The sequence below is a fragment of the Mesoplodon bidens genome (assembly GCF_964165515.1).
Source record: "Mesoplodon bidens genome assembly, chromosome: 15".
Lineage (NCBI taxonomy): Eukaryota > Metazoa > Chordata > Mammalia > Artiodactyla > Ziphiidae > Mesoplodon > Mesoplodon bidens.
The window spans coordinates 64,503,436-64,518,401 of NC_138171.1; the positions used below are offsets into that span (position 1 = coordinate 64,503,436).

Consider the following 14,966-nt stretch of genomic DNA (forward strand, 5'->3'; position numbering starts at 1 on the left):
ACTCAGGGCACGGACCCCAGGCATCTATCCCCCAGTCTCCCAAAGCCCTGCCCAGCCCAGATTCACAGACCCTCCCCTCCTTCTCTCTAGAGCCCCAGCATCTGACCCAGTGCTCTACCTACACTCCTAGCCCCAACTTCAGCTGCCCAGACCCACCAGCAGCCCTGCTGCCTGCTCTCACCGCCTTGCAGGCTTTCAGAAGTCAAGCAGAGCAGGAAAAGGGTGGAGGGGAAGGTCCAGGTGCTCATGATGAGGGCAGAGTGAGAGGGCACCCACCCTTTGCGCCTTTAAACACCTCTGCTATGTGGGGGCCCACACCCAGTTCCCCCCACTGTGAGTAGCAGAGGCTCCGCTGGGCTGGCAGACCCCAGGGGGCAGCACACCCCCACCCCCGCCGGCCTCGTCCCTACTCACCTCTCATCCATCATGGGTGCTGACAGCCGGGACAGGCCCCTACCTAGCCCCCCAGGCTCCTCCACCCCTGTCAGGGACTGGGGCCCTGGCGCCAGGCCTGGAGGGCTCAGCTGCTCCCCCCAGCAGCTGGCGAGGGCAGACAGGCACCCCAGGCCCAGCCTAAACACAGCTGGGGGTGGGGGTGGGGGGAGCCAGGCCCAGAAATGTGGGCGTGGCTTGCAGGGGAGGCTCTGAATGAGTTACTATATTACAGGAAGGAGACACAGTGGCCAGGGAACAGTGTAGCAGACTGTATCAGGACTGTAACACTGTGCAGGCGTGTCCTCGAGAGGAGCTGGGCTATTAACCCATCTAACCCTGGAGACCCCAGTGACCACACCAGGAGACGGCCCTTTGCCCCCAACTGAGTCTGGGTTTGCAAGAGTGGGCCTGAGCCTCCCTTCCATGAAGGATGGTGACACACAGGGATGGGTCACCCCATGCTCAGCCTGTCCAAGAGTCCCTGCTGTTTCTCAAAGGCTCAGCCAGGGCCCAACTGCTGCACAGTCCCTCCCAGCTTCACCTCCATCTCCTGCTCTGCTCCAGCTGCACTGACTCTAACTTTACGGACAGAATCTGGGGGAGGGGGAGCTGCTCAGGGTGCGGTGGGGGCAGGAGTGCAAAAAGAGTACCTGGGGGTTAGTAAGCACTCTCCATTCCTCAGGTGGGCGGATGAGCCTGGAGCTGGGGCCTGGGAGCAGTGGGCTTGGTGGGGAGCCGAGTACAGGAGACCCAGAGAGGTAGGCCTGGGAAATGCCAGGATTTGGGGCCTGGACCCCAGCCCAGGTAGAGGGCTGAGAGGGTGGCTTGAGGGGCCTTTAGCACAGCTGTATGTTCAGAAGATGTCTGACCAGCGGGCGCCTGGCCTCCTCTTCAACTGGCCTCCCCCAGATTCCCACCCTGGCAGGTGGTGCCGTTGTGAGCAGCTGGCAGGCAGCCTACTGACATGGGCTGTGCCATTTTAGGCGATGCACTCCTTGGGCCTCCAACTTGCACTTCTGACACCCCAGCTGTCACCTTGCACTGGGCTCCCAGCTCTGGCGCCTCAAAGTTGCTCCTCTATTCGGAGGCTGGGCCATGTTCCCTCACACCTAGGGGCAAAAGGTAGCCCAGGGCCTAGCTCCATCAGGGGCTCTCTCAACCCACTCTAAGTGGTCCATGTGCTCTCAGGCTGTCCTGCCAGGGTGGGGCTGGTGGTAAGCTGAGGGGACTGGCCTTGCTGGGGGTCGGGGTGGTGGCATTGCAGGGGCCGGGGGTGCCCAACTGGGCCCTGGTCCTGAGCGGAGTCAGCTGGCCCAAAGCCCCAGACTGGTTGGCATTTTCCACAGGCCCATGCCAGCACCCAGGCAGCCTGACAATGGTGGTGGGCACTGGCTTTCCCTCTGGCAGTGGCCAAGCAGGCGCCCAGACTGTACGTCCTGCGAGGCCTCTCCTAGTCTCCCTGCCTGCCTCCTCCTGGGCCAAGCTTCCCTGGCGCCCTGCAGGGTGGGCCACGTGTCTGTGTGTCTGGGTCTGTGCAGGGGGCCCTCAGCTATCCCAGGTCTGAAGCAGACACCTTGGGTCTAGACTGGCGCGAGGTGGGCAGACAGCGAAGTGGCATCTGAGGTAACAGGGGCTGCTGCTGCCCAGAAGTGTGTGGATGAGCAGAGGGCGGAGGCCTGTGGACTGCCTGGCCTCAAACCCCAGCCCCGCTGCTTAGTTGTAAAATCTGTGCCAAGTCCCTTCTCTCTGCCTCTGTTTCCCCATCTGTAAAATGGGGTAAGAAGTAGCTCCCCCATTTTAGAGGAGAGTGAACAGACTCAGGAAAGTGGGATTTCTGCTCAAGCTCCCAGACAGATGGAGCTGGTATGTGAACCTGATCTGCATCTGAACCCAGCGCCCAGTCTGCTAATCATAGGCCACTTGGTCACCGTCCATAAGTGGGCCAGGGAGCCGGTGCCTGTGGCCATGGGGTAGAGCAGGTGGTCTGGCAGGAAAGCCCTCCCCAGGGAGCCTGAGTGGACCATCCCAGCTGCCCCCGGCTCTCAGGAGTGGTTGAGGCCAGGGGCAACCCCTGAGCCCTTCCCAGCAGCCAGTAAAGGTCCAGCCTCCAGGACTCCAGGTCTTGGCTACCTGCCGGGTGGGGCAGGAGGTGGGCCTATGGGGTGCTGTGCCGGGGCGCCTGGCTGAGGGGACCCAGCTTGAACAGAGGGGTCTTGTTCACAGGTGGGTCTGTGGGGGGGAGGTGGGTGCCCCAGGCATAGTCACATCACATGTGCTCTCATGTGAGTGTGCTCCCAGGGTGCAGGCCCTCCTGTGGGGAGCGAGCAGCAAGGGTGCAGCCCAGGGTGTGTGGGGGGGGGCAGAGGGGGAGGTGCTGGTGGCTTCAGCCCAGATCCCTGCATTGGCCACCTCTGGGACACCTCTGTCACCCCCCAAGCACGTGCACTGTGCAAAGCTGACTTCTATTAACTCCCTCTCCCTAATCCTGTCATATTATTTTTTTTTAAAACCTTATGCCAGGGACTTCCCTGGTGGTCCAGTTGTTAAAACTCAGCGCTTTCACTGCCTGTGGGCCCGGGTTCAATCCCTGGTTGGGGAACTAAGATCCTACAAGCCGTGCAGCATGGCCAAAACCAACAAACAAAACTTATGCCATTGCAAAGCGTGCACAAGACAGAAACATACAATATAATAAGTACCTATAAAACACCTATGCAGCCAGCAGAGAGGTCAAGAAATAGAACACAGCCAGCTCCACAGAAGTGTCCGTCACAATCGCTTCTTTCCTGTTAGGGTAGCCACGCTTGCATGTGTGGCCGTCTTTTCCTTGTCTTTCTTTCTTTTTTGTTAATATATTTATTTATTTATTTATTTATTTATTTATTTTTGGCTGCACTGGGTCTTTGTTGTTGCTCGCGGGCTTTCTCTAGTTGTGGAGAGCAGGGGCTACTCTTTGTTGCGGTCCGCGGGCTTCTCATTGCAGTGGCTTCTCTTGTTGCGGAGCACAGGTTTTAGGAGCGTGGGCTTCAGTAGTTGTGGCACGTGGGCTCAGTAGTTGTGGCTCACATGTTCTAGAGCGCAGGCTCAGTAGTTGTGGCACACGGGCTTAGTTGCTCCGTGGCATGTGGGATCTTCCCGGACCAGGGCTCGAACCTGTGTCCTCAGCATTGGCAGAAGGATTCTTAACCACTGCACCACCAGGGAAGTCCCTTGCTTTTCTAAAGTCACATTATTCCAGTTTTGTGGTCCCATCCCTGGTGAGTGGTGAATGCGGTCTTGGCGGGCCCGCGGTGCTATTTCTGCGACAGGTCACACGGGGGCGCGCGGTTCAAGCTGGCTATCACCTGGATGTGCGGCCAGGACCCGGGGAGTCCAGAGCCTGGGCAGGGGTTGGGGGGCTTCCTCCTGGACCGAGCCTCTGCCAAGTGCTCTGGTCTCAAACCTTGTGACCCCCCAGGTGGGTGCAGAGGTCCTGGGTCTGAGTCTCCTCTAGGGGCCTCCTTTAGGTCCAGGCAGGTGCTTTAAAAACTGCAAAACACTATATGCACGAGGGAGTGTTACTATTATTATTAAAGTGAGTAAGTTCCCACTGTGTGCTTGACCCTGTCCTTTTTTCACATGCACTTTCTCATTTAGTGCTCATACACCCCAAGGAGGTATGAACTATTATTATTATCCTCATTTTACAAATGTGGAAACAGGCCCAGAGACATAAAGCAACTTGCCCATGATTGCACAGCTTCTGTGTGGCAGAGCTGGGTTAGAGCCTTAAATTCCCTGATCCATGGTCCATGCTCTTACCTGCTATCTGTACTTAACTTTATATTAAAGCATGTTTGTGAATTTAAAAATTATTATTTTTTTAAATTTATTTTATTTATTATTTGTTTTTGGCTGTGTTGGGTCTTTGTTGCTGCACACAGGCTTTCTCTAGTTGCGGTGAGCGGGGGCTACTCTTCGTTGCAGTGCACGGGCTTCTCATTGAGGTGGCTTCTCTTGTTGCGGAGCACGGACTCTAGGTGCGCAGGCTTTGGTAGTTGTGGCACACAGGCTCAGTAGTTGTGGCTCATGGGCTCTAGGGCTCAGGCTCAGTAGTTGTGGTGCATGGGCTTGGCTGCTTCGCGGTATGTGGGATCTTCCCAGACCAGGGCTTGAACCCGAGTCCTCTGCATTGGCAGGTAGGTTCTTAACCACTGCGCAACCAGGGAAGTCCCTAAAAAATTATTTTTTAAGTCATTGTGAATTAGACGTTCGTACCTGAGCCCAGGAATCCCGGAGATGGGGCTGGCAGAGGGGCTGGCAGCTGAAGAGGGGCCTGCCTGCTCCTGGGGTCTCCTGGGGACAAGCCTGAGGTCTTTAACAAGGATTCAGCCTGAGTGACAGGGGCTGGCCCGTGGCTGCCAGATATGCTAATGCAAAGAAGAGCACATGGAGGGGGTGCTGCAGCCCCCAGAGAAGCTCTGGGTCTTGGGCCTAACCCAGGATTCCAGGCCCTTCAGCGCTGGTCCATGCAGTGGAGAGTGTTCCCTGAAGCTATAAGCACCACAGTGAACTGGGAGCCCTGCAGTCCATGACCTTTCAGAGACTTGGGGAGACAGATGATTAACAAATAAACTGATAAGAGGATAGAATTTCAGATAGAGATAAATGCTATATGAAAATAAGGTGGGGGACTGCCCTGGTGACGCAGCGGTTAAGAATCCGCCTGCCAATGCAGGGAACACGGGTTCCAGCCCTGGTGAGGGAAGATCCCACATGCTGTGGAGCAACTAAGCCCATGCACCACAACTACTGAGGCTGCGTGCCACAACTACTGAGCCTGCATGCCACAACTACTGTAGCCCACGCACCTAGAGCCTGTGCTCCGCAACAAGAGAAGCCATGGCAGTGAGAAGCCCGAGCAAGGAAGAGTAGCCCCCACTCGCTGCAACTAGAGAAACCTCACGCACAGCAACAAAGGCCCAGTGCAGCCAAAAATACATACAAAAATAAATTTATTTAAAAAAAAAAAAGAAGAAAAGAAGCCGGGAAAGGAGATCTGATGAGATGGGGAGCTTTCTAGGGAGGGTGGCCTGGAAGAGTGATTCCCCTTGATCCTGTTAAACAGATAAAATGTCCCCTCCGATGGAGGAAGAAGCAACCCCCCTGCTAAGAAATTTAAGGGGATCATGCTATTTGAACCTCCAGCTCGGTGAAGGAAGCGTAATCAGCTCCATTTTTACAGGAGAGACTAGTCCGAAGCTCAGAAAGGCCCAGGGCCTTCCCAAGGTCGTTCAGCCAGGAAGGGGCTGAGGGAGGTTTGAGCTGTGCTTAAGTCTCAAATCCAAAGAATGGGGAATGGCTGCCTCGGAGGTGGCTGAGGCCTGGAGACAGGGAGGCTTCCTGGAAGAGACAGAATTTTCTGGTTCACGAAGCCGCGCGTTCCGCAGGTGGAGGGGTGTGTGTGTGTGTGTGTGTGTGTGTTCCCCGCGGCAGCGACTTCCTGTGCAGCCCCAAGTGAACGCCTCTTGGGGCTACACCTCCGGGGCGAAACGCAGTGACCATTCCCTTTATAGATGCGAAAACTAAGGCAGCCCAGCGAGGGCCGTGGGTGCCGGTACCGGGGTCTGGAGGTCGGTCGACGTCCGGAGGTCGGTCGGGGTCCTGGGAACCAGGCGGGAGTACCCAAGAGCAGGATCAGACGCAGCGTGGCGCCTCAGCCTCGAGGTGGCACCGCGTAGACACCACCGCCCGGGGCCAGCACAGAGAAGGTTTCGCGCCTGCGCAGTGAGAGCGCTCGGCCGCGGAGCTGGCGGGGCGGGGTCGGAGGCGCGCACGCAGGGACCTTGGGGCGGAGCGCCAGCAGGCTGTGCGCCTCTGATAGGCTACACCGGGGGTAAGAGGCATTCCTGGGCGGGGCCTCGAGGCCGGTTTGGAATTTTTGGCGCGAGCCGTGCCCGCGCGCGTTCACGGGCCGTTCCCCCTCCGGAGAGTCCTCCCGCCCTGGCTTGGGGAGCGGTGGGCCGAAGACCCCGGACCGCTCCGAGGACTCCTGTGCCCTCCGCCGACCCGGAATCTGGGACCTTGCTGAGCTGCGCCCCGCTCTCCCGCCCCAGGTGAGCCCATACCTGGCCCTGAAGTTTCTCGGGCGGGATCGCCCTCTCCTCCCTTCTACCTCCCTCGCGAGCAACTCCTTGCCCCCTGACAGTCCTTCCCCGGATCTGCCTCACCCCCATCCCCCTCCCGCCTCCTTCCTCACCTCTCCGACAGCCCCACCCCTCCCTGGGCCAGCCCTGCTGCGCGCTGCTCCGCCCACTTCCCCTCTAGCGGCTCCTGCCGCTAGACGGTCCTTGCCCTCCTCCTTCCTCGGCCTCCCTATCCCCCTTCTTCTGGGAGCCCCCTTCCACAGCGACTGCTCCCCCTTTACTCGTCCCTCCCCAGGAAAAGCCCCACCGACCTTCCATCTATAGCCCCTCCCCCGTGACAGCTGGTCTGCTCAACTCTATTCGCCAGGCTTTCCCCACGCCCACGGAGGTGAATCAGCTGTGGCCCTGACCAGGAGGAACTCACAGTCTAGTGCGATAGACCGTGGTCAGCAGATGTGTCCTGCCCAGTGAGAGGGTGAGGCCCCTGAAAGCTGCAGAGCTCATGCCGGCCTGGCTTCTGCTCAGGGCCACCCTGGATTCACCGGGAGCCCCTGCTTCTCCTCCCTCCCCATTCCACCCCCAAAGCTGTTTGGCCATGCCAATGGTGCTAGAACGTAAGTGACATTGGGATGATCTGAGAATTGGTTTAAGATGCAGGTGCCCAATGTCCCTGAATGTGATATGGCTGGGCCTGGAGGCTCTACTTCTAACCAGCACCCTAGGGGTTCCTGGCACCCTAGGGGTTCCTGACACCCTGGTCCCTCACTTTGAGAAACTCTGGGATGGGATTCCTGAGATGCATAGAGGCAGAGGGAGGGTACCCACAGGCTGTAGGGTGAGTCTTCCATGCAGGCCCCTGTGGGGTCCCTCCCCTCATGCCTCACTTTCCTAGGCACTGGAGAGTACCCTTCAGATGACTGCTCCCTCCAGTTTCAGTCACTGACTCACCCCCTGCTGAGTATGGAATCTTTTGATACACTGGCTCCTCTCAAAATTGGACTTCTCTCCTTTTTTCCTCTTGTTATTCTTTCAATTATAACATTATAGCAACACAGTAGCCCTCTTTGCTCCAATACAAAAGTCACTTACACCCGTGGGACCACTGTATTTTGTGTGTTCTTTCAATTACTACTCAGAGCGTTATTTATTATATATTATTTATTATATAACAGTTGCTGAGGGATCTGCATGCCAGACACTAGACTAAGGCTTCCATGAAGTTAGCATTACCGGTCCACAAACCCCTGAGGCCAGGTGTGTTTCAGAATTCAAAATGTCTCCCATTTTAGAAAGCTAATAGGGTGTGTGTAACATTTATATGTAACACCATCCATTCATGGGTCTGGGACATCATTTCATAATCAAACACATTAATATTTCTGTCAAGAAATATATGATTATTTTACACTTAGAGGGAAGAATAGGCCAGGTCAGATTTTTCTGCTAAATGAGCTTTGCATGTAGATATCCAGTTGTCCCAGCACCGTTTGTTGAGAAGACTTTTATTTCTGCTGAGTTGTTTTGGCACCCTTGTCAAAATCAGTTGACTATAAATGTGAGGGTTTATTTCTGAACTCAATTCTATTCCATTGATCTTCAGGTCTATCCTTAAGTCTATCCAAAACACACTGTTTTGATTACTGTAGCTTTGTAGTAAGTTTTTAAAATTATTTATTTTTATTCATTTATTTTTGGCTGTGTTGGGTCTTCATTGCTGTGTGCGGGCTTTCTCTAGTTGTGACAGGGGGGCTACTCTTCATTGTGGTGCGCAGGCTTCTCACTGCAGTGGATTCTCTTGTTGCAGAGCATGGGCTCTAGGCGCACAGGCTTCAGCAGTTGTGGCATGCGGGCTCCAGAGCACAGGCTCAGTAGTTGCGGTGCACGGGCTTAATTACTCTGCGGCATGTGGGATCTTCCCAGACCAGGGATCAAACCCGTGTCCCCTGCATTGGTAGGCGGATTCTTAACCACTGCACCACCAGGGGAGTCCCGCTTTGTAGTAAGTTTTAAAATGGGGAAGTGTGAGTCCTCCAACTTTGTTTTGACTCTTTTGGGTCCTGTGAATTTCCATATGATTTTTAGGATCAGTTTGCCAATTTCTGTAAAGAAGCTACCTGGGATTCTGATAGTGATTGTGCTGAGTCTGTAGATCAATTTGGAGAGTATTATCATTTTATTTATATTAAGTCTTTGGATCTATGAACATATAATGCCTTTCCGTTTATTTAGGTCATCTTTAATTTCTTAAAGAAGTTGGGGGAAGAAAGAAAAGCAAGTGTATGTGTAAAAATTTTTTACACTGACCTTCTTTTTTACTATTTCTGGTTCTCTTCATTTGTTCCTGTGGGTTTGAGTTACCATCTGGTGTCATTTTCTAGTCCAATATAATTTTGTTCCCACGCACTTAAATCTTTGTGCTGTTATTTGCAAGTATATTACATTTCTATATATTATATGCCCAACAATACAGTTACACACATAGTTTTATACAGTTGCTTTTTAAATCAGTTAAAAGAAGAAAGGAGAAAAATATGCATTTACACTGTCTTTTTTTTTTTTTTGCGGTATGCGGGCCTCTCACTGTTGTGGCCTCTCCCGTTGCGGAGCACAGGCTCCGGATGCGCAGGCCCAGCGGCCATGGCTCACGGGCCCAGCCGCTCCGCGGCATGTGGGATCTTCCTGGACCGGGGCACAAACCCGTGTCCCCTGCATCGGCAGGCGGACTCTCAACCACTGCGCCACCAGGGAAGCCCTTTTTTTTTTTTTTTTTTTTTTTAATATATAAATTTATTTATTTATTTATTTATGGCTGCATTGGGTCTTCGTTGCTGCACGTGGGCTTTCTTTAGTTGCGTTGAGCAGGGGCTACTCTTTATTGCAGTGCACGGGCTTCTCATTGAGGTGGCTTCTCTTGTGGAGCATGGGCTCTAGGTGCGCGGGCTTCAGTAGTTGTGGCACATGGGCTTTGTTGCTCCGCAGCATGTGGGATCTTCCCGGACCAGGGATCGAACCCATGTCCCTTGCATTGGCAGGTGGATTTTTAACCACTATGCCACCAGGGAAGCCCTAGACTTTCTTTTTTCCTTTGGAATTGGAGATAAGGGATAGCAGACCTGTGTTAATATTTCTACCTTACAGTCTTGGAAGAGGTTGGATTTTTTTTTTTTTTCCTGGTTGCACCAGGTCTTAGTTGCGGCCAGCAGACTCCTTAGTTGTGGCATGCAAACTCTTAGTTGCGGCATGCATGTGGGATCTAGTTCCCTGACCAGGAATTGGACCCGGGCCTCCTGCATTGGGAGTGCGGAATCTTAACCACTGTGCCACCAGGGAAGTCCCTTGATTTTTTAAGTTTTAATTTTTATTTATTTAGTTTTTTGGCCATCTTTTATTTATTTATTTATTTATTTATCTATTTATCTATTTGTCTGTTTGTTTGTTTGTTTGTCTGCCATGCCACCCTGCTTGCGGCATGTTAGTTCCCCAACCAGGGATTGAATCCTGGGTCATGGCAGTGAAAGTGCTGAGTCCTAACCACGGGACCGCCAGGGAATTCCCCCAGGTGGGATATTTTAGGGCCAAACAAGGAAGGGATGTGCACACAGGTGTGGTCTGGCTCCAGAACATGCCTTGGTTTAACCTCTGCTGGACTGTGGGAACCTCCAGGACACGACCCCGTGGTTTTCAGTCTATGTGTCTCTAACCCCCAAGGTGCAGGTGACCACCTGCAGGCGTGCATACATTTATATACCTTTTCCCACCAGGTGCTTGTTGTGGCCACCGCCTCCATGCGTAAAGCAGAGTGTGTGTGTGTGGTGTAGACTCCGCTCTCTTCTGCAGCCTCTTTGGGGCCATAGGACCCGGTGCTGTTCTGAGTGACACACTGTTCTGAACTCTGCCCCAAGGGGGCTCCTGTGCTGGACATGCCTGTGCCCGAAGAGGGCAACCCGCCACCCCTGAGTGGCACCCCCGTCCCAGTCCCAGCCTACTTCCGCCATGCAGAACCTGGCTTCTCCCTCAAGAGGCCTCGGGGTGTCAGTCGGAGCCTCCCGCCCCGGCCCCCTGCCAAGGGCAGCATCCCCATCAGCCGCCTCTTCCCTCCTCGGACCCCAGGCTGGCATCAGCCCCAGCCCCGGCGGGTGTCGTTCCGAGGCCGAGCCTCCGAGCCCCTGCAGAGCCCCGGGTATGACCCGAGCCGGCCAGAGTCCTTCTTCCAGCAGAGTTTCCACAGGCTTGGCCGCCTGGGCCACGGCTCTTATGGAGAGGTCTTCAAGGTGAGTCAGTAACAGCTCCCCAGGCCTGTCTGGGGTAACCCCCTGCCGCCTCACCACCCCGGCTGGGATGGGACAGTGTCCTGGGAAGCCTGTTCCCCTCCTTTCCCCTGACGGCCCACCTCTTGGGCTGGCAGGCTCCCCTCAGTGCTGGACTTGGCCGCTTTCTCATAACCCTCCATGCAGGCCCCTCTGAGGCCCCCTCAGTACACACTCTCCCCTTGTCCAGAGCCTGGCACACCTTGCGATGGCTCCTACCGGCCACCTCCTCCTGCCTGGTGCCAGCCGTGTGGGGGTCTTGGCAAGCTCCACAAGGCCCCGGAGCCAGGCCACCCCCCGCCCCCAGTGCGGTGCCCACCCCACCTCCCTCCAGCTGCAGGCACTCAGGCGACACCTCCATGCCACCTTTTGTTTCTTAAATATATTTTCCAATCATGTATATTTCCTCTAAAATGGTAGTTTTCCTTACACAAGTACTACATGAAGACAATTTTGTTAAAAAGTACAGAGGCCCCTAGGTCAGGGGAAACCACGGTGATTCTCAGGTGGGCGTTCTTCCTTCCAGACTTTTCTCTGTACTTCTCTGGAGTTGATCAGATAGAAACAAACCCATCTCATATGCCGCATGGCAGACCACACTGCCCGTGCTGTTCTGTAGGCAGCTTTTTTACTTAACGTATCCTCCTGGGCCTGTACTTAGAGGTCTGCCCTGTCTCTTCTGTCGCTGGGTCTCCAGCAAACCAGCACCTGGGGTGAAGATTTGTCCAGCTTTGCTCTTGCACACGTGGGGGTCACTCTAAGGTAGCTGCCGTGCCATACCTTCCGCACACGTGAAATCTTAACAGAATCTTCTGGGTTGTCCTCCTGAGTGGTTGTGCCCCCTCGCTTCCAGGTGCGCTCCAAGGAAGACGGCCGGCTGTATGCCGTGAAGCGCTGCATGTCGCCTTTCCGGGGCCCCAAGGACCGGGCCCGCAAGCTGGCCGAGGTCGGCGGCCATGAGAAGGTGGGGCAGCACCCGTGCTGCGTGCGGCTGAAGCAAGCCTGGGAGGAGGGCGGCATCCTATACCTGCAGACAGAGCTGTGTGGGCCCAGCCTACAGCAGCACTGTGAGGCCTGGGGCGCCAGCCTGCCCGAGGCCCAGGTCTGGGGCTACCTGCGGGACACCCTGCTGGCCTTGGCCCACCTACACAGCCAAGGCCTGGTCCACCTTGACGTCAAGCCCGCCAATATCTTCCTGGGGCCCCGGGACCGCTGCAAGCTAGGTGACTTTGGGCTGCTGGTGGAGCTGGGTGCATCCGGAGCTAGCGAGGCCCAGGAGGGAGACCCTCGCTACATGGCCCCCGAGCTGCTTCAAGGCTCTTATGGGACAGCGGCAGATGTGTTCAGGTAGGGCTTGACGTGGGAGGCTCTTCCTGGTGGGCGGGGGAGTGGTCAGCAAAGGGTCACCATCCTAGCCCAAAGTCAGGAAGACTTGATGAGAGATGCTTCCCCAAGGGGTTGGGGGGTCCCGCCCTCTAGTTGAGAGGGGTCTGGAGAGTTAAGCTGTCTAATCAGAGAACCCTCTGGAGCCACTTTACCTGATTCACTTGTCATTTCACCACACTTCCAAGGGAGGGACTATTATTACTCCATTTACAGGGGAATTGGGCACAGCAGGTTAAGGGACTTTCCCCAAGTCCACAGTGAGCAGGTGGTGAGGCTGGGCCTGGACCAGGCGCTGGGTTCCAAGGTCCATGCTGGTCACCACTGCTCTGCTTCTGACAGTAGCATCCAGTCACATCAACAGGATGATAACATCACTGTTAACAAGAGCGACCAGAGTGCCGGTCCTATGGGGGCGGGGTGGGGGGGGTAGGTGGTGTGTGGGCTACGCTGGGCCCGGGGTCTGTGCTCCATGATATAGTCCCCATCATCAGCCCTGCTGAGACCTTCTCAGGGCCCCCAGCCCCTCCTTCCCTGCCTCCCTGGCTCATGGTGGAAGATAGCATCCCTTTCCTACCCCTCTTCTTGGGGGTAGCCTGAGGCTCTGGGTCCTGTGTCTCAAGGTCAACGCTGCCCCTCTTCTGTCCCTGTTCCTCCCAGTCTGGGTCTCACCATCCTGGAGGTGGCGTGCAACATGGAGCTGCCCCATGGTGGGGAGGGCTGGCAGCAGCTGCGCCAGGGCTACCTGCCCCCTGAGTTCACTGCTGGTGAGTGGGGGGAGAGGATTGGAGGGCAGGCTCTCATGGGGGGGTGGCTGGTGGCAAGAGACTGCCAGGCTCAAGGCCCCATCACCCCTGATGTGGCCCTGCCCCGGGGACAGGCCTGTCTTCTGAGCTGCGTTCCGTCCTCACCATGATGCTGGAACCTGACCCCAAGCTGCGGGCCACAGCCGAGGCCCTGCTGGCCCTGCCCATGCTCAGGCAGCCGCGGCCCTGGACCGTCCTGTGGTACATGGCTGCCGAGGCCCTCAGTCGAGGGTGGGCCCTGTGGCAGGTAAGCCAGGGAAGGTGATGGGCGGTCCTGCTCTGTTCCCTGGCCCAGTGTCTGCCTAGCCTCCCTCGGCCCCCTGTCCCCACAGGCCCTGCTTTCCCTGCTGTGCTGGCTCTGGCACGGGTTGGCACACCCTGCCAGCTGGCTGCAGCCCCTGGGTCCGCCGGCCACCCCGCCTGGCTCGCCGCCCTGCAGCCTCCTCCTGGACAGCAGCCTCGCCAGCAACTGGGATGACGACAGCATAGGGTGGGTGAGGACTCCGGGCAGGCAGCTGGGAGTTGGGGGAGATGGGCCGTCAGCATGGCCAAACCCCACGCCCGAGGCCCAGGCCCCAGGCCCATGGGAATTAGTAGTGAACCGGCATCCCTCCCACAAACCTGGCCCCCATCAAACCCCGGGAAGGAAACCAAGGCTGGTGGGGGTGCGGCCTGGCCTAGTTGGAGTGCAGTTGTTTCTTCTAATCTCAGTGTGTGGACCAGAGGCCGTATGGAGCAGGGCGAACTGGCAACCTCACAGTGAGGGTGCTGCCATGCTGGGGAGCAGCACAGGGGCCACAGCACCTGCTGGGAAAGGCAGGCAGTGCAGCCCACACCCCCCAGAGGCTGCCAGTACCCAAGGGCAAGGCGTTATCCTTCCTCTCAGGGCGCAAAACCCCAGAGCCTGGTGAGTGCCCACCCTGGGAGGAATTCCTTAATCCCAGGTGCCTAGTGGCCAAGTGAGAGGCTGTAATTAAGAAACTACTGCAAAGGAAACCACAAGCTCAGGGCAGACAGTTCTCAGAAGGAATCACGCCATTAACCCCTTCCTTACAAGAATGTCACCCCATTGCCATGGGGCTGCTTTATAGCAGACAAAGTGCCAGATGAGCTTCAGTTACCACAAGGTCATTTCAAAGTCAGCTCAGTCAGAGCCCATGTGTTCTGAAAAGGGACCGAGGTGGCATTTGAGTGTGGTCAGGTAGACTTTAGAAGTTGTCAGAGTGCTCTTTCAATGTCCACCAATGCCCATTGTCCGAGAATGGCACCTGCCTGTGTCAGGCAGGAGCCCGGAGCCCGCATAGGGTCAGGATTGGTGTTGCTGCTCCCACCCAGCCGTGGCCTCCTCCCCTCCCCTCGACACCCTGCTTGTCTTGCCTACCCCCTGCAGGCCCTCGCTCTCTCCAGAGGCCATCCTGGCCAGGGCTGCCGGGAGCACCTCCACCCCCTGCAGTGGCTCCCCTGCCCCCTGGGGCAGGTATACTCTGAGGTGAGCAGGCCCAGGGTCCCAGGGGGTGGGAGGGGGCAGCTTTCAGATCCTGAGAGTCATTTCTCTCTTTTCTCTCCCCCTAGGGATTCTCTGGACCTAAGTGACATTGACTCAGAGCCCCCACAGGGCACCTTCCCCGCCTTTGAGCCTCGGAACCTCCTCAGCCTGTTTGAGGACTCACTGGGCCCAACCTGAGCCCACCGGCCCAGGCTCGGCACTTTTAACCTCTTAGCCCCTTCCCTCCATCCTCCTGGAGGCTGGGGTCCCTCTGGAAACTCCAGTGGTCCCTTCTGCCTGGCCGTGTCTAATAAAAGGTATTTGAATCTTGGGAGTACCCAAGCTTGCTTGCGTGGCAACACGGCGCTTATTGACGTTGCCCAGGGTCTGAGGCCCCTGCCACGGGCCAAGGCTGAGCTCTGCT

The 14,966-nt window shown here is 56.3% G+C and overlaps 1 protein-coding gene across 3 annotated transcripts; it reads left to right on the plus strand.

The window, feature by feature from the left end:
- Positions 1-6,352: 6,352 nt before the first annotated feature.
- PKMYT1 (protein kinase, membrane associated tyrosine/threonine 1) lies at positions 6,353-14,872 on the plus strand. Of its 3 annotated transcripts, XM_081257058.1 has the most exons (9): positions 6,353-6,530; positions 6,928-7,174; positions 10,322-10,831; positions 11,721-12,214; positions 12,911-13,017; positions 13,131-13,303; positions 13,389-13,546; positions 14,447-14,545; positions 14,629-14,872. In XM_081257058.1, exons 3-9 carry the CDS (start codon positions 10,481-10,483, stop codon positions 14,738-14,740), a joined length of 1,494 nt encoding a protein of 497 aa, XP_081113184.1. In that variant the 5' UTR covers positions 6,353-6,530; positions 6,928-7,174; positions 10,322-10,480; the 3' UTR covers positions 14,741-14,872. The 3 variants fall into 3 exon arrangements, with proteins under 3 accessions (XP_081113184.1, XP_081113185.1, XP_081113186.1); XM_081257059.1 differs by lacking the exon at positions 10,322-10,831 and having other exon boundaries at positions 6,928-7,035; XM_081257060.1 differs by lacking the exons at positions 6,928-7,174; positions 10,322-10,831.
- The last annotated feature ends 94 nt before the right edge of the window (positions 14,873-14,966 follow it).

Bases quoted from the DNA above. Each gene is read 5' to 3' on its own strand.
- PKMYT1 (XM_081257058.1), top strand. From the start codon at position 10,481: ATGCCTGTGCCCGAAGAGGGCAACCCGCCACCCCTGAGTGGCACCCCC. The intron at 10,832-11,720 runs GTGAGTCAGTAA...CCTCGCTTCCAG, and splicing joins CTTATGGAGAGGTCTTCAAG to GTGCGCTCCAAGGAAGACGG. The intron at 14,546-14,628 runs GTGAGCAGGCCC...CTCTCCCCCTAG, and splicing joins TGGGGCAGGTATACTCTGAG to GGATTCTCTGGACCTAAGTG.